Raw genomic sequence first — 19007 nt, 5'->3', positions numbered from 1 at the left:
ATGGGAATTGTAGTCCAAAACATCTGCAGGGCCGAAGTCTGGGGATGCCTGCAGTATAGTGTAGGGGAGGGGTGGAGAACTGCATCTGGCTGGCGGGCCAGATCCTCATTTCCCTCATTTCCCTACTCCCTGGCAGGCCAAATTTGACAAGTGGATGAGACGTTCCAGCCTGACAACTCCGACGACATCCCTGTACTTTGCACATGCCTATAGCCACTTCCGCCTGAAGTAGAGGACCTGTTTAGATTGGGTTGCAGAAGTTGTAATTCCCAAGGAGCCTTCCTCCTATGCACACAAGCTCCATTTGACCATGTGAACTCCAGTGTTGAAGGGCTGTTCCCTCAGTTATAATTTTAGTTAATAGAAGAATGCCTCTCAATCACACCTGTGATAAAAATCACAGCATGGGAAATGTGTGTTTATGTTTCCTTGAGTCATGGCTGGTGCACTGCATTACCATGTTTATGGTGACTGTTCCAGTGATGGGTGGTCCCTGATTGTGGCAACATTGGGAATTAGTGGAGTTCAGTTTAGAGAGTTTTGTTTTTGTTTGTTTTTTGTTTGCATAAGCTGAATAAAAACGGAAATGTCTGCTTGCAGTATAACCAGTGTATGGTGTTTTACCATACTTGTCTAAAATCTTACCTACTTGTCTAACCTCATTGGGACAGACAGGTCCTATGTCTCACTTGCTACAGACTTCATTTATATATTGATTCACAGGTTTATTTCCTGCCTTCCTTCAAGGAGCTCATGGCTGTGTACATCAGACTGAGAGTTACGGACCGGCTCTAAGGCTGTCCATTAAGCTTCATGGCCAACTGGTGATTTGGTCCAACACTCTTGCCCCTATACTATACTGCTGTCATAACCTACTTGTGTAAAACTTCACTTTAAACTTGCAGCAAAATTGGTGAAGGCCAATTCCCCTTTTCTCTTCTTAAAAAAGAAGAAGTAATGTGCACTACCAAATTCAGGGAGGAAATTAGTGAGGTTTTCTAATAACTTCAGAGGTTTATCCTGCACTGTTGTGTCTTACCCATGACTGGGTTTAATGATTGCATTTTACTGTTTTTTTATTTAATGTTTTATACTAGTTGGAAAGTGCCTTGCGATCACTGTCTGTGTTGAAGGGTCATCTAGAAATTTTGTGAAATAGATAAATAAATAAATTTCTTCATGTTACAGTTTTTTAAAAAAATCTTATAAGTGACATTCGGGTTCATTTCCGTCAGCTAACATTTCAATATGGGAAACATCCCCCAGGGTTACTAGTTTAGTGAATGCTTTGTGACTGCATGTCAAACAGTAGTTTAGCTACATGCACACAGGCTATGGGAATTATGGGAAACTCAAGTAGACGTGCACATTTTAACAAATCAGTTAGAATGTCTCAAAATCTGGCCAGTTCTAAATGGGTTTTGTTGGCAATCTGGGCTGGTGTCAGTTTTTTTCCTTAATAAACTCAGAGCTTTTCTGATCTGAGGAGCACATTGAAAAGTTTGAGTGAACGACACAGTCAATGGAGTCGTATAGAGCTATGTGGAAGAATTTCTGCACTCTGAGCTCACATACTTAAAAGTGTGACTTTTCCTTTAGGGGGCCTTACACTTGCTGAATTCTTTGAGGTTTTGACCAGTAGACTGCTGAATAATTAACTACACTGATTTCCCATCAGCATTTTAAAGTGCACTATAGATGAACTGGCCTTCCATCCCATCTAGTGGCTCTTATTAGTGGTGCAGGTGTGGAACAGAGCTTCCCAGCATATTTAAGAGATGCTGGTAGAGTTGCCTTTTTGTTTGGTGTAATGTAAGTGGTAGCAAAATGCTAAGTTTGGTTTCTGCAAATGATAGAACATGCCCCTCCCCAAAAAGGTATTCGAGGAAACCTGAAATTGCAGAGTTATAGAGAGGAGTGAGTCATAAATAAGCAACATATGCATTTAGCGATCCTGCGCTCCTCAAAACCCAACAGTCTGGCTGAGCTTAGAGATTTAAATATTAAGCAATTTAGAAATGCTTTTAAAGAAACAGCTCACCCCAATTTCAATTTCAAAAATTGTTAAAAACGAGAAGTGTTGTCACTGCTTCTAAGAAAAAGGACAAAGCGAGTACTGATAAAGCTTACATGGAAAGGCATCGGAAAAGACATATTGTGTTAGGCTTGTTTCCTCTACAACTTGGGACCAAACTCAGGTAGGGCTGAGCCCTGTCTGAAACCCTGGAGAAACCACTGCCAGTTGGCGTGACAGACTCATCGGTCTGATGCAGTATAAGGCAGCTTCCTATGTTCCTAACACACAACTGGTGGGAGCCCTGCTCGTGGTTCTTCAGACAATTCCTTCCAGCTTAGATGACGTTGTTCCAATGATGGGGCAAAGTGGGCGCCAAGGGCGAATGCTTCTCTCTTCTGGAAGAGGGCTCACAATGTACCACTAGACTTCTCAGTGGTTAGTTCACTCTTTGAAGGGTGTGGGTGTTCTATTTCAGTTGCTAAAGGAAAGTGCTCATATATTTTACAGGCTCTACACTTTAGACGGAAAACCTGTCGAGAGTGGGTTGGATTTGGAAAATGGGCAGTTTTACGTAGCGGTTGGCAGAGACAAATTTAAGAAGTTGCCCTATAGTGAATTACTGTTCACCAAGTCCACCATGAGACGATCGTATGGGTAAGTTTAATGGGTTTTTGCACTAGCCATATTTATGAACTTGAATCATGATAATACAGTGTCATGAATCCAGTGCAGCTGCAATTGCTGCTGATATCTTTTATTGCCTAGTTCACATGTTTTGCTTGTTTATATGAGCATCTAAGTTATGATTACTTGCACAGACAAAAACATATAGTGTGAATTAGACCCAAAGCAACAGGTTAGGAGGATAAAGAAGGGTTTTGCTTTGTTTGACAGAGCGAAGCTTCCATAAAGCTACCTTAATTCACTCTAACCCTCTTCACACAGTAACAGATCAGAGCTCCTGTTTGAATAAACCGGTAAAGTCAACAATTCTCACTTGAGGAGTTTTCCATTCCTAGTTTTCCATAGCTTCTTGAGCAAATTTATTTTGGCCCAGTTGCAAAAGTTACTGTCCTTCACAAGTGTTTTATTAGACCACAAATAAAAGGACATTGTATGTAACTGCTTCCTCTGCAATTGGTCTTTGAGATGACAGCCATGACTTGTGAATATCTGAAATGGTTTCTAGCTTTTCAGTAATTTCTTATATTATATAGGGTCCTTCCTATGTATGACAATAGCAAAATATTTCACAAAATCATTTGCTTCTAAATACCCTGGGTTGTTCCAGATGATCTGTGTTTGAGCATTCATCATGATTCATTTGCAGAAGGTTTGTGCAGCGGTTAGATGGTGTCCTCTGTTTAATTACCATCCATTCTGATTTGTTTGGGTGGATGTTATCCAGCATTACTTCAGTCAGTTGTTGCCCACACTTTGCAGTGCATTTTGCCTCTCACTTTCCTTATTGCAGAAAGTCTATTTTGGGGGAAGTGGGTTTGTTACGCAAGAGCACCAAACTGACTTTGATTGTGCAACCTGGATTTGCCAGTACGTGATTGAATTGCACTTGGAAATAGTGACCGTCTAGAAGCACCCTTATAAAGACATTATGTTTGTTGGCAATAGATAGGCTGTTTCAGCAGAATAATTCATGATGTTGAGAACATTACAAGTGTTTTAAACCTGAAATACCATTATTGTTTCCTGCAGCTACAAGTCATCTTCACTACCTCCTATTGGTGGATCTGGAAAGTCTAAGGGGAGCGTAAGTATTCAGAAGTAATATATGTTTCATGGTTAAACAGCTTGTTTAACTCTTATCAGATAAGATGTCATTTTCTGTTGCGGGTCTATACAAGGATTCTTCTTTGGATACAAAAGAGAAGTACAAAGAGAAGAAGTTTAAGAGACTTGAGCTTCTTATTTCCTTTGCATGTTTGCGTGTTCAGTGAATAAATTCACACGATTCAAATTTTGGTTTGGTTTTTGGCAGAATTTAGGCCACAACTTTATTGATTACAGAAAGTACCCTAAGTGGTTGCATTGGCTCTGGTTCGACTAGCTCCCTGCGCTCTCTGCCATCAAATATATTACTTTCCTACATTAAATCCAAAGCATGCTCTTGGCAAGATTCGAGTTTGGGAATATTGATAATAAAACAGATTTTGAATAGTGAGCTACCAAAGTTGTTGAGCTTTTTTTTAGGAAGGCAAAGTTGTTGTAGTTGTTGGTTTTTTTGGGGGGGGAGACCACGGACCAGTAGTTCGCGATCGACCTGTTGGACATTCCTACTATATAGGATTGCAGCCTATGTAAAGTTCCGTTTTAAGTTTTCCCAAATTAAATAGTCTCCTTCTCCTTTTTTGTGATGGAACCATCAGTCCAAATCTACTGACACAGCAGAAACAGTGTCCTCTCCTCAACCTCCAAAGAGAAAGGAAAAGCACGTACAGAATCAAGATATTAAAAAACCTGCTAAATCAAAAGAAAACATAAAAGCAGTGACCAGGTCTCATGTTCCCACAGATAATGGTAAGTACCCGAAGACGCTATTTTAAGGAGTAACAAGAACAGTGGCTAAATCTTAAAGTTTGGCTGCCATTACTATTTGTGACTCTTGTGTCTTTATCATGAGCGAGTATGAATTTTGCTAAGGATTACTGTTTCTTGACATGGCCCTCTTAACTTAAAGATATATGTTTTTTAAAATGTTCCCCCCCCCCCCGACTATCAGGAAAGCCTGTCCATTGGGCAAGGACAGGGTCACTTTGCATTTTAAATCCCTTCCATTGATTAGGCTGTTCAGGTCTTTTGCTTCCTGCACATGCCCCAGGCAAATGAAGGAGGAAGCGGTGATTGCAGTCCTGGTACATGCACACCGCAATGCCATTGCACAGGTGTGGGTACCACCTCAATTCCTGGGGCTGCCTACATCCATTTTCAAATGGTCACACAAGCAGGGTAATGCAGAAAGAACCAATCCTTAGTGAGCTTTTATCTTCGGAATGAAACCAGTTTCTCAATAAGCTCTTTTAAGGGGCCAAAAATACATAATAGAGTTAGATCAGGCTTCCTCAACCTTGGCCCTCCAGATGTTTTTGGCCTACAACTCCCATGATCCCTAGCTAGCAGGACCAGTGGTCAGGGATGATGGGAATTGTAGTTTCAAAACTTCTGAGCCAGGGATATTGTTTCCGTTTGGTTCAAGCAAACCTCAGTAAGGTAAGGATTGTTCTTGTCTTACAGATGGTGTTTTCTTTTGCGTGAAACAAATCTCAACCCCTGGTTTAGATGTAATACTAAAACAGATGTCATGGTTTGTTTTTGCCACACGTTACAATGTGGGAGATTGGCAAATTCATGCTATGAATAAAAAATTCTTTTAAGATGCTAATCCCCCTGGCTTTACACCACATCTAGGCCTCCAAGGCAGCTCACATGAAACAATAAAATAATCTACTACAATAATGACCCCCTGAGCTAAAAAGCAAAAGCAAATTCAGCAGCCAACAACAACAGAGATAAAGAACATGAAAGCTAAACTCTAATTAAATGCCAGCAACAACTTAAGTGAACATAAATTAATTGGTGCTTCAAAATTAATCATGTAGGCACCTGATGAATTTAGCTGGGAAGTGTTAAGTATAATGTTGTGGAGAAGTTTTAAATTATCTGCATCCTGCATTCCTTTGAACCGTTTTTCTGAAGTTGAAATATGTAGGCTGGGTAACCATTGAGCCTTTTTAATTAAAACTTCTTTTTAATATGCAACTTGTTCCTTGTCCTGCTATCCAGAATGGAGACAAGGGACAAAATATTGGAGTAGGCTTGACCATGACTTTCAAATATATGCAAAAGTCAACCTTAGCTATTCACTAAATTCCTAACTTTCCTGTCAGACCACAATTTCCAGGAAGGAAAGGTGTTAATTGCTGCCTTACTCCTTCTTAAAGTCACCTGCCTTAACCCTTACCCAGAGTCAAATGTGGAGCCAAGTGGTACAGTTTCAATTTTCCTTGGCTGTGCCAAAGGTATTCCCTCACCTCCACAAGAGATGCCTCAATGTGATCACTAAATCAAACTTTGTCCTCTAATCCAGGCCCGTACTGATTTGTTCTCAAGAATAGTCCAGGATTGTGGGCCCATTGTTGTTCGACCCTATCAGCAGGTAGAACGAGCCTCCAACTTTCCTTTGTAGACTTCCAAGGAAAATATTGTAGCCCTCTTCCGGGAGTTTGAAAACTGGGGTCTTCTTCATGTAAGGAATTTGCCCTGCCACTGAGCTATGACTGCTACTCAAGCATTGCAGAGCAAATGACGGCACCAACCAAACGATTAAGCAACTTAAACTGAACCAGAATGCCAAAATTAACCAAATAACAACCCTCCTATGTTTTACTGCTGAGGCCAAGGGCAATATGTTCTCCCACATTTCACATGCAGAATTCAACTAGACTGTTAGTTATTTCTTTCCCTAACACTGTTTGGATGTGTGTCTGATTTCCCTAGGTACCAGTGCAGTTGGAGAGTGACACATACCTGGTAAAATGTGCTCTTGGCCATTGTCATTGCTAGGTCATCCAGGGGCAATGCCTGCTCCAGGAGCCCTACCAGACATGTATTTTGTTCTTCAGCAGCAGTGCAACCCCACTAAGGACCAGAGCACTGTAGTCAGGTGTGGAGTTTCAGTTTGTTCACCAAGCCACGACCGATTCTAAAAACATTGATGCAGGACATGGGTGCCTGTACTTCCCTAAGATCAGAAGATAGAAACAAGAGGTAGATCTGAGTGTCATAAGCAAACTAATGACACTTCAGCATCCCAAGCCTCTGGATAATTTCTCATAGTGTTTTCATATAGATCTGCCGATCTATAGGCCTGCCAATCAAGATAATTACTCATCTTAAGGCTTGGGCAGATTCATATGGGTAGATAACCTAAGATTGGTCCTTTGTGGAACCCTGTTCCCCAGTAGCCACTAATGGAGCAGCAGTTTCCCAGCACCATCTTCTGGGCGGTATCCTCTGGAAAGATTGAGACCCACTGAAAAACAGTTCTCTTTCATACATCTCTGCAAATGTGGTCCATCTATGGTTCTGTAATAATCAGCTCTCAGTTTCTAAAACATTCTTGTGACCTTCTATAGAGGGGGGAAAACACTGTTATATTTATCATATGATAGAGTCCTTTCTTGTATTTCAAAGAGTCTTATTGTTTTAGGCAGGGCAGGTTAATCCCTGCATCCAGTTTTTAAATATTGTGTGCTAGCTGTATCTTTTATTTTTTTTTAAAGGAAAAATTAAATAACTTTAATTGGAGAGGTTATGCAGCAGGTGTTGAAATGTCCCTTTTATTTTTCTGAGAAGGATGTGTAACAATTTGTGACTATCTTGGGGTTGAAACTATTCCTCTCCCCCACAAGTTCTTTGAAATGAGGGTTTTACTACCCACAAGGTAATAGTTTCCTTATGCTATGTACCTGCAATATCAGTTTGGCTTGGTTTGCTATACAAATTGAGGTTGTAATGTCTCTATGTATTCTTCATGCTGAGAAGTTGATAGGTATTCTTCTGAAAGACGAATGGTAATGTATTAGTATTTAGAGGAATTTTGGCAGTAATTTTCAAGAGCTGACATCTATGTGGAGCATGTATGCATTAATGAGAAATACTTGCAAATGGATATTCTCATTATGTGTGACAAGAAAGAGCAAAAATTGCTTCCACCCATTTGGTTCTGGCTTGTAATATATATTACAGACTCTGAATGGAGGTTTGAGAAGCCAACAAGAACGGCCTGCTTTCATACCTGCCAAGTCCTGGACGGAAAGATCCGGGATCGGCAGCGTGCGACACCGGAAGTTGCGTGGATGCAACTTCCGGTGGCGCTTTGCTCTTCTATGGGCACCAGAAAATGGCGGCGCCAGCGCTGGAAGTCGCTTCCACGCATGACCGGAAACGCGTAAAAGCGACTTCCGGCGCCGGCGCTGCCATTTTCTGATGCCCATAGAAGGGCAAAGCGCCATCGGAAGTCGCTTTTACGCGTTTCCGGTCATGCGTGGAAGCGACTTCCAGCGCTGGCGCCGCCATTTTCTGGTGCCCATAGAAGGGCAAAGCGGCACCAGAAAAATGGCCGCCGGCAGAAGCAGATTTAAGGGAGAATATCGGGATAAAAACCTAAACGGGAGACCGCCGGGAAACGGTAGGAAAAAAGGGGTTTTCCCGGCGGAAACGGGATACTTGGCAGCTATGCCTGCTTTTTCTAGAAGGTGGCAGCAAAAGAATGGACAGGCTGGTTCAAGTCATTATGTGAAATACATAAAGTTTCATAATGTTATTGAACACAGGTGGTATATTATGAAAACCACATTCTAGTACCACCTCCGTATGTTACAGTTTTGGAGTCTTTGACTCTTACTGGAACCATTTTCTCATGTTATGAAGACCTTTTCCATTATCTCACTGGTCTCTGGTTTCCATTATCTTACTGTTGTCGTCAACAATTTTTGCTGTGCTGTTCCATCTCTCTGAAACAGAGAATGGAGTTCTGCTTCATAAGATGTATTCTTTGCAACATAATAGTTTGGGGTCATTACCATTGCTACAAGCAGAATGACGATAGGGTAACAGCACAGTCAAACAGCCATACCTTTGGGCCCTCTGGTTTATGGTGCATAGTAATTTATTTTCCAGGAAAACATTATCACAAGATGGTGTTTTCCAGCTATTGTTATAAAAGTGAACTCAACATATAAACAGGACATATTGAATCACTGAAAATTAACACTCAGTCATGGTTGTTGGTGTGCATATTAAAGAATTAATAATACCTGTGGTGTGGTTTTGGTTTGCCCCTAGCCTGTCCCTTTAAAGGTAAAGGGGCCCCTGACCATCAGGTCCAGTCGTGTCCGACTCTGGGATTGCGGCGCTCATCTCGCTCTATAGGCCGAGGGAGCCGGCATTTGTCCTCAGACAGCTTCCGGGTCATGTGGCCGGCATTACAAAGCTGCTTCTGGCGAACCAGAGCAGCGCACGGAAACGCTGTTTACCTTCCCACCTTGCACTTTGATGTGCTTTCGAACTGCTAGGTGGGCAGGAGCTGGGACCGAGCAATGGGAGCTCACCCCATTGCAGGGATTCGAACCGCCGACCTTCTGATCAGCAAGCCCTAGACTCTGTAGTTTAACCCACAGTGCCAGTCTGTCCCTTTAGGATAACTCAATTTCTCTAATCCTTCATAACATATAAGCAGACAGGCAGTGTCTCATTTACGCCAGGCTTGCCTATGCCAATTCAGCTATGCCATGTCTCTTCTATACCAGCTCAAGTTCCATATTACCAGTTCAGCAATAATTCACACTTTTATATAACAACAGCAACATAACTTCCTGTCTCTGCTCTTGGCAGAAACGTATTTCTGAGTAAATGTACATAGGGCTTGATTGTTACTGATTCTGTGTGTGAGTGCCATGCCTATGGCAGAATGGATTAAGCTCATTGTTATCAGGAAATGGATTTTGAAAATGGTTCTGCTTCCTTGTCATCAATTTTTGTTTCATTTCTGTTATGTTGCCCCTTAAAATATGTCTCCTCTCATCTTCCTGTTTTCTGTGAGAGAACATAGCAGAGGCTGCTGTTTTGTACACAAAAATGTTCCCTTCCCTTGAGAGATTTATAATTCTCTTGAGACATTTTAAAAGGGATTCCTGCAACAATGCCAGTTTTTTGGTTTTTGGCTTGGATGAAGCTTAGAAAACAATCCTGAATCCTCTCCATCCCTTTTGGGTATTTGTTGGATGTAATGAACAATGCATTTATTATGGGTTTGTTTTGTTTTTTTGCTTCATGAGGCAGCATCTGGTAAATGACATTAAATATTTTTTTGTAGTTACATTAACTTAGATACAGAGCTTACAGCTCTGTAAATGCCCCCGATTTCCATACAATATTCAGGGCAGAGTGTTATTACCATGATTATTTTCTCCCTAATGCTGAACTTCAATCAACTTCAAATTTGAAATGTATTAAATGGCTATGCATAATACTGCCATTTGTGCTGCAATAATTTTTTTTATTGTTAGGTCTGCCTAGAATGGGAACGTATGCAGGAAACATTAATTTTCTGTGTTTTATTATTTAAAGTATATTGATTTCTTATTAGTTGTTGGAATTTATAACTCATTTGCTATTTAATATAGTCATGTAATTTTCTTGTTTATCAAAGTGTATCAGCAAGCTTCTGTCAATCGGAATGGAGATACTGAGCTGGATAAAGCAGAGAAATGTCTTTCAGTGACACAGGAGTCCATAGTCGGCCCCCCCCCCCACATTAGCATAGGAAGCTGTGCTAAACTCCAGCTTCCAAATGGTTTTTTCCATGTTCCCATGCTTTCTACACTCACAGGACTCTAGCAGAAAGGTAGTGGGGAATCCTGTTTGCTGAATTCCAGCTGCTGCTTCCACATCTGCAGCCAAGTTCCACCCTTCCCCCTCTTCCCCTCTTCTATGCATTGACTATCCCTTGTCTGGGCAGTAGCCTTGGGTTTTGTAGCAGGTGATTAATACAGCCATCTGATTCCCCCCCCCCCAGGATAGAGCGAGATAGTATATAAAGTTATTCTTCTATTTGCATGCTGTGTTCCCCTGCATGTTTAAAACTTTACATTCAGAAGTATTTAATTCAAAAGGCAGAAATGCATGGCAAGCCAATTTAAAATACCAGTTGAAAAAAAATGCGGAAAGTTGCATGAACTGCTAGTACAGTGGAACCTTGGTTTACGACTACCTCTGTTTACGAACGCTTCGGTGAGCGAACGCCGCGGACCCGGAATAGTTTACATCCGGGTTCCGCGGCGTTGGATGCGCAGAAGCGATCTGCGTGCGCAGAAGCGATCTGCGTGCGCAGAAGCGATCTGCGTGCGCAGAAGCACTCTATCGGCACTTTGCGCATGAGCATAAGCGTGCCTTTGGCGAGCAAACGCCTCAGTGAGCGAACGCCTCCGCAGAACGAATTGCAGTCTCAAACTGAGGTACCACTGTATGTCTCTCTGAGAAGGGAGTTGCAGATTGTGTGCAGCCACTGAGAAAGCCCTCTACTGTCTCTCCACCGTGTTCAAAAGCCAGAAACAAAATGTATCAGTGTTCCTATTTGCGAATACATCTCCTTTCTAAATTTGGGTTAGCCAAGTTTGGGTTGGTGACACATTTATTGCTTCCTTCTTCTCCACCAGGCTATGTAATATTTGTCTTCTTTGCCTTCATATATATTATAGTTATCCCATTTCTATGATTTAATAATTATTTGAATGTATAAAAATATGTAATAATAACATACAATTTCTTTTCACTTGAAATAAATGAAATTGATTTTTGAGTAGTTCTTGACAGATTTTCCTTATCGCTGTCTTTAACCACGGTGGACATAGCAAAGTACCAGCTGTTATCCATGCGGAAAGAAATCTAATGAGTGAAGCTTTGTTGGCAAAAAACAACTTGAGGGTTTTGTTAACATCTATTTTGTGAAACATGTGTGCTATGTTTTCCTTTATAAGCGTGTTTGATATTTAGTTGCTTTAAAGCTCAGAATTGAGCTAGTGCAACTTTTGACAAAGCATTAGCCGAAAGCCCAGATTCAACTAACCCAGCGTGCTAGTGGAAAGCTTGTGCAAAGGCTCCCACTAGCACGACAGGGCTTTCTCTCTTCCTCTTCTGGGTGCCCCTGTGGCACCCCCAAATCTTATCCAGAGGGTCAGCACAACACTGAATTCCTTCCAGTGGTTATTTTTGTTCTCTTTCCATGTAAGAATGCTAGTGCTCTTATAAAGCAAAAGCAAAAACGATGGGTGCATGTCTTAAATCTGTAAGAGTAAACACCTGTGAAGAACGAGAAACCTTTCCCAGGCTGTCCTTGGGTGCAGTTCACTAACATTACCACACAGTGTCACAGTTGGACTCTGCTTCTTTCCAATTTCAGAGGAGGAAGGAGTTTACAAGGCTGGCAAAAAGCGATCAGAAATGAGGGGGGCTGTGGAAGTCCAGGAAGATGAAGACACTCAAACTGAGGTCCCACTTGACCAGGTAAGCTGCAAGCTTTGAACGAGTGACTCACAATGAAAATAAGTTTGCCGTAAAGTTGTGGCTTATTTCTCTTGGGCTTTCCACTGCTGTCATGTCCATCCTTTTTCTGTTATTGGTAAACTGTTTCGTTGGCTAATGTACTAAGACTGCCATCAGTGAAGGAACGCAAACCTTTGAATTTGGCTGGCATTGGAATACCTAAGTTCCATTTTCTGGTTTCTGTAACCTTTTTAGAACCTTATTCAATAATGGTCGTTGAATAGTGCAGCAATGTACTATTAAAGCAAAAGCTTAGCTATTGAGTACTAGAACTTTCATACGGGCCACATGGATGGGGTATAAAAATAAACGGCAAAAAGTGCAAACCAGCATTAGATTTATGCAAAATGTTTCTGTTTTGCATTTGAACTGTTCTGAACACAAATAGTATTATGGCACTCAAGTTTCAAATAAACCACCCCCTATAAAAAATATCAAATTTTGTAAGGAATTGAACTATGTGCCTAAAGCCAATAGAATGAATAACAGGATAAATGCTGTCACGTTCAAGATGGGTATCTTTCAATCTTTGTAATGGAGAATGAGGTAATCCTCAGCCAGATTACAAGCATGAAGCAATATAATGATGAAAATCATAGGACCCTGAAACTATGATTAGTTAAATCCCATAGTCATTTGTTTAGGGCAGCAGCAGCATTTGTGGAATGGGTCTCTAGGGTGCGTGGAATGTAATAAAAGAAGAGCTATTATTGTTGGCCTCTTGATTATTGCTTTATTGATGGTGCATTGGACCGGTGAGGATAGCATGGGAATCTTGAAGATGTTAATAGGTTTGGAGCTTTTGAATTTCATGGCATCTTTTCATTATGGTTTATCAAGTGTTTCAAAGCTGGTGTTTGTGTGTTTGTTTGTTTGTGTGCGTATTCATGCAGCTGCTGTGAATCCGTATCATCTTTGTTAGGCTAGAAAAAGTGGCGATGGTGTCAATAGTAGCAGTAAATCAGAGGGAAATTGGTGCGGTGGCAGCAACAGGGCCAGAGGAATAATAGAATCATAGACTTAGAAGGGGGGATCTAGTCCATCTCCCTGCAGTACAGGAATCTCAACTAGATCATACATGACAGTTGGCCATTCAACCTCTACTTAAAGCCTCCAAGGACACCAGGCTAGTCTTCGTTCTAGAGGAAAAACGGATGTCTACGTTGATTCAAGTTTTGAAACTGGCATCTGAGAAATACCCCTTGATGGAAGTGCTTTTGTTTTTAGTCACAGTATTGCGAGTGAACCCTGTCCTCTGGATCCTTGTGCAGATGTAAAACATTCATGTTTAATGCCTCTTAATGGCTTTCTTACCCATGATGTTTGGCAGGTCTCTGGTTCAAAATCCTATTTGAATTTTGCAATCAGAAAAGAAAGGTTAGTTCTCAAGTGACACCAGATAAGAAAGGCACTTGTTGTTCAAGCATATAAAGTACTTTCTGGTGGATTGCTAGGAAGTCCTCCATAATAATTACAGTGGTACCTCGGTTTTCGAATGTAATCCATTCTGGAAGATGTTCTGAAACGTTCGAAAATTGAAAACTCAATACAGAAAACTCAATATGGAAAACTCAGTATGTAAGCCACGTGGCATGTTCAATTTCTGAGGCGTGTTTGAAAACCGAAGCATTTACTTCCAGGTTTATGGCATTCAAAAACCAAAATGTTCATCAACGGAGATGTTCAAAAACCAAGGTACCACTGTTAATGGTATAAAGTAAAGTAATCAATAGACTTGTTTTCTGTCCATTTATAACACTGTCTAGATCAGGGGTTGTCAACCTGGTCCCCACCGCCCACTAGTGGGCATTTCAGGATTCTAGGTGGGCAGTAGGGGGTTCTACAGCACAAGCTGAATCCTCCTTCCATCGAGCATCAATAAAGATGCATTAGTGGACGGTAGGTATAGAAAGGTTGACTACCCCTGGTCTAGATGACAGGTGGACTGGATGCTGCCCAGGGATGAGTGGACTGATGGTACCCCAATAATGCTGGTCTTGGCTGGCCTGATTCAGAGTGGGGCCACTTAAGGAGAGGTACAAAATCGTAGAACAAAAGAGCTGGCCCTACTGCTAACTGGTAGTTCCTTGCAGAGCAACCTTTGGCTACTCACTGTGCTTATGCTGGTAACGTAAATGTTATGTTAACAAACTGCATCTGAACCAGGCATCCCCAAACTGCGGCCCTCCAGATGTTTCGGCCTACAACTCCCATGATCCCTAACTAAGAGGACCAGTGGTCGGGGAAGATTGGAATTGTAGTCCAAAACATCTGGAGGGCCGAAGTTTGGGGATGCCTGATCTAAACCAATAAATTATAATGGGTTTGTATTCCATGAAGTCATTGCTCAAGTGGGAAAATGTCTGTTTGTGCAACAGAAGCCTCCCTCCTTTCTGTGCCTGCCCCTGCAGCCCCCCATCTGCTCTGGGGTTCCCCCCCCCAACCCTCTGGAGTGGATTGAAGGGATGCAGGGGGCACATGGGAAGGTAGGAGGATGAGTGGGAAGTTCTCTTGCATTAGTGCAATTTGTTCTGCTTTGCCGTGACCTCTTTGGACTCAGCCCATTGAGACCTTTGAAATCTGACTTGTATCTTAAAGATTCGTGCTTATGTTGGCGCTCAGATATTACCACATTTCAAAATAAGATATTTTTATTTATTTATTTATTAAAATTGCCAGCCTTGCCCAGGGCAACCCAAAGCAACTTACAACCAAAATATTTAGCCCCTGAAATCAAAATTTCAAATTTAAAGTTGGACAAAGTTAAAATGTACACAATTACAAATGCACATGTCTCTTTGCAGTGAAAACCAATCAGGCTGAATCCAGCCCAGAAGCAACTATTTTTCCCCCCTTTTCAAATGTTTAAATTTTGTAAACAGGTGCTCCATTGTCACTTAGCAACCCCAGCTGGTTAGGGAACAAAATGTTTTGAGTTTTGCTTTGCTTTGTAAAGCATTTGGGATATATAACAAATCATTGCTCACTGGGAAATGGCAGCGGTATTTAAGCATTGCTCATTTCTTCAAGCCTAAGTGCTCTCTGAAGCTGCATTTATGCCTTGCTGTGTGTGCCTGTTAGGATCTTGTTTTTCCCCTTTTGTCTGAACGGCAACAGGTAATATCCATAGTCAATGCCTAGCTACTTTTGAAAAGATGCTTTTAAAAAGTGCTTTTTATTCAAACAGTGCTTTCCCATGTTTTGCACGGGAGTTACTTTCAGACTGTGATTTTACCTGCACTCTGTTATAGATGGGCTTATCTGAGCTGATTTTTGGAACCTATTTTGAGAATAGAGGCAAAAATCCAGAAAACAGTACAAAAACAGGCTGGCTGCTTGGTTGAATTACTGGGTGGTTATAAAATAGGTTCAGCTAGGTCCCGTGTGTATTGTCAAGGCATGTTTGTGCTGTCTGAAATTATTAAATTGGAATGATCTTGGTCAGGGTATAAGGAACTACTTAATATCCAAGGGATTGCTTGCTCAGCTGGATATTCGACCTTATTGCTTTTTATGGCATTATCCATGCTGTTATCATTTGATGCTTTTTAGGTAAAGGTAAAGGGACCCCTGACCATTAGGTCCAGTCGTGACGGACTCTGGGGTTGCGGTGCTCATCTCGCGTTATTGGCCGAGGGAGCCGGCGTACAGCTTCCAGGTCATGTGGCCAGCATGACTAAGCCGCTTCTGGAGAACCAGAGCAGCACACGGAAACACTGTTTACCTTCCTGCTGTAGTGGTACCTATTTATCTACTTGCACTTTGACATGCTTTTGAACTGCTAGGTGGGCAGGAGCTGGGACCGAGCAACGGGAGCTCACCCCGTCGCGGGGATTCAAACTGCCGACCTTCTGATCAGCAAGCCCTTTTTAGCCACCCTTTAATTTCAAAGGAGCTTCCCATGTGGGGTATAAGAAGTACCTTCTGGATTGGACCAAAGATCAACCATATGCAGCATTTTGGACCTAACAGTGTCCAGTTAGTTGCAGCTGGGAAGCTCACAAGGCTCCCCTGTAGTTTGTCACCAGTGTCTGGTTTTCTGAGGCCTACCTCCCTTATACCAGAATAAGATTGCTGAAACAGCCTGGTGCTGTAATTGTAGAGATGCTTGGGCTGCATCACAGTTCAGAGCACAGTTCCTCTCTTTAAAGTAGCTTTACCCTGGCTTGTCTGTGAACCTCATATGTGTTCTCTCTATATTAATCAAAAGAGCTGAGCATAACACAATTTGGGTTTTTGGGTTTACTAGCGGCCAGCGGAAACTGTGGATGAGGAAGAGACCATGGCACCGGAACATAAAGCTCGGCATCAAGAAGACTATTCAGCTATGAATGGGGAGGCGGATCAGGGTGGCGACACAGGGGAGGCCATCAACGGAACAGAAGAGAATCTGAATGGCCATTATGATGGTGAGCAGCAAGGGCAGAACCTTGACCAAGATGAGCCTAGCAGTCATGCGCATGGGGGAACAAATGAGGAAAACGGTGAACAGATGGGTCACAATGGCCATGAAGAAGAAACAAAAGAAGGTACTGATGATCAAAAACAGGTAACATGTCTTTGCTCTTTCGATGTGCTACTGCTTTCATTTTTTCTGCTCTAACAATAGGTTTGTTTGCAGCCAGCATATTCCATAGCTGGATTTTCAGCCTTGGAGCAGTTCTTCTTGCCTTTTTGCAACCTTTTATATGAGGACGGTATATAATCTCCTACTGGGTGATCCCAGTGGTAACGCGTTCACATGTTGCATCGACACCAATATTGTGATAACGTTGCAACCTTTACGTTTGCCGGTCACCAGTCTTCTGTGCACTCTGACTTCCATTGGTTAAATAAAAAGTTAGACTGGGATGAATTAGCTTGTATAATCACGCTGCTATTTTTTTTTGTCACCCAGTTATCCTCTTCACTTTTTTCCTTGCACATTAAAGAAGCTAACTAAGGATGCTAGCTTATTCGCTTGTCATCATTTAATGGTTTCTAAAACTACTTGTTTCATACATAGCATGAAGAAATCAGTTGTTGTTGTTTTTATTCAAGCACATTATAGGCTAGTTGCTTTATCGCTCAACTGAATACCTTGTGGCCCATCAAGCCAAACATAGTTCACCAGCCAGCCCTTTGTGGTGGCCTACAAGGGGTCTGATCAACCTTCAGAGCTTTTCTGCCTTGTGGAACAGCAAAAGAAGGAGAGTTCCCAACCATCACACATGGCTATGGATCTGCACTTGGCTTGATGGGTCCTGGTCATGCAGGCTCTGCTCGATCACATCAACACATACAAAAGAAAAATCTCTGCCATATGACAAGTTAAAATATGCAACCCCCCCTTTCTCTCTGTCTAGGATGATTCCAATTATGAGAAAACCTCAGCTCCAAGAGTCACCATCACCAGCCCACAGGAGAGTGAAAAAAATGAACAAACCAATGCGTATGCGGCAGTAGCATAGACATAATTTGAAGGACATAGGTTACCAGAAAATGAAGGATTTACTATTTGGAGTGCAAAGCAATTTTGTATGTGTGTGTGTGCGCTTTATTAATTTATAATGTGACAATATGGTGGAGTTCCACCCACTGAACGCTGGCATGATAATGTGGTATACCAGAACTTAGATAATTAAATGAATAATTAAGAGGAAGATTGAATTATAGTCCCCAGATTTGGTCTTTCTCCAATGTGAATTCTAAGGGGAAGCATAGGTGTTAATTGAAGAAATACTGCCATCGCAGAATGTTGAATATTGAACTAGGCCTAATGTGTACCCCATGTTTGTTTAGAAGAGTTGAAGAATATTTTTGCGACTTTAAAATGGAGAGCCTGTCATATTTTTTTTTATAGCTGAATAAATCTCTGTGAACATGAGCTGTGGTGTATTTCCAGGATCTAATTTGTCTCACTTTGTGTGATATGGAGAGTGAAGGGGGGGGGGTCACAACAGGATGGAAATTTACCTGTGCTGTGCAGGTGGGCTCTTGTGTGTATGGGAAGTTACACTCACCTGTACATGCAGGTGTCCTTTCTTCCATGGAAAGCGTGAATGCCATGTGCTGATCAAGAGTTTCCATGTCAGGAACTGATAGCTGGATGGGATGACAGAATGTGACACAAGCTGAAGGACTTCTTTTAATAGTTTCAATAATACCAAATAGTTACATTGCACTATGTTAGCATGCGTTAACAGCCCTACCCAATGTGCATCGATATGGCCGAAAACCCCACTGACTTTACTTATTTCTAAGTAAATGTACTTCATTATCCCACCCAAAACGTGTCCGGCATAATTCTGTCGCTATGAGTGGGCCAGATTCACTTAGGTCGAAGATCTCTCCAGCAGGCTAGCTATGAGGGATAAACGGATCAATCAGCCAAAAATTTCTATAAAGAATTTATCTTTGATTCTAAAAGCGCATTGCTTTAAACATTTAGCCAATCACAATTATTAGGGTTTAATAACACTTATGGGAGAAAATAAAATTACTTAAAAATTAAACGTCATCTTGAAAATTGTGTTCTCATCTCATTGGCTTAAGTTTGCAGGTCATGAGAAATCAGGCATATTGGGTCAGATATGTTAATGCCAACTGATGTTTCATAAGTTAGGTTGATGGTACGTTTGCCCTATAAATCCATGTGCAGTTCATTTAAGTTTTGCTACATCCCTTGATGTAGCTCTCTCGCTCCTTTTTGTAATAGGCTGAATATTTAGTTTGGTTTGTAGTTGTTGATAAATACAATTACTTAAAAAAATCTTAAACATTGTTTGGCTTGGCGATACCAGTTTCTTTGTAATTATATATTTCATCCTGAATTCAGCAAATTTTAGTGTATTTTAGGGTTTGTTCTTTGGATATATTAAAGCTAGTAAGT

At 41.5% G+C, this 19007-nt stretch overlaps 1 protein-coding gene across 4 annotated transcripts in view; it reads left to right on the top strand.

Moving 5' to 3' along the window:
* The window catches only part of DCDC2 (doublecortin domain containing 2), a 43273-nt gene extending 25271 nt beyond the window's left edge, over positions 1–18002 (top strand). For 2 of the 4 annotated variants that reach the window (XM_088675266.1, XM_035125975.3), the window contains 6 exons: positions 2525–2671; positions 3731–3785; positions 4402–4552; positions 11994–12097; positions 16386–16665; positions 17482–18002. In XM_088675266.1, the coding sequence (XP_088531392.1) occupies positions 2525–2671; positions 3731–3785; positions 4402–4552; positions 11994–12097; positions 16386–16665; positions 17482–17486 (742 nt within the window). In that variant the 3' untranslated portion in view covers positions 17487–18002. Of the gene's footprint in view, positions 1–2524; positions 2672–3730; positions 3786–4401; positions 4553–11993; positions 12098–16385; positions 16686–17481 lie in introns of all 4 variants that reach the window. The other 2 variants (XM_035125974.3, XM_035125972.3) reach the window with 1 other exon arrangement.
* The last annotated feature ends 1005 nt before the right edge of the window (positions 18003–19007 follow it).

This window comes from Zootoca vivipara, chromosome 8, assembly GCF_965207765.1.
Source record: "Zootoca vivipara chromosome 8, rZooViv2.hap1.1, whole genome shotgun sequence".
NCBI classification, from domain to species: Eukaryota; Metazoa; Chordata; class Lepidosauria; order Squamata; family Lacertidae; genus Zootoca; species Zootoca vivipara.
The sequence above is the reverse complement of the archived record's forward strand: the minus strand, read 5'-3'. Positions and strand labels throughout refer to the sequence as shown.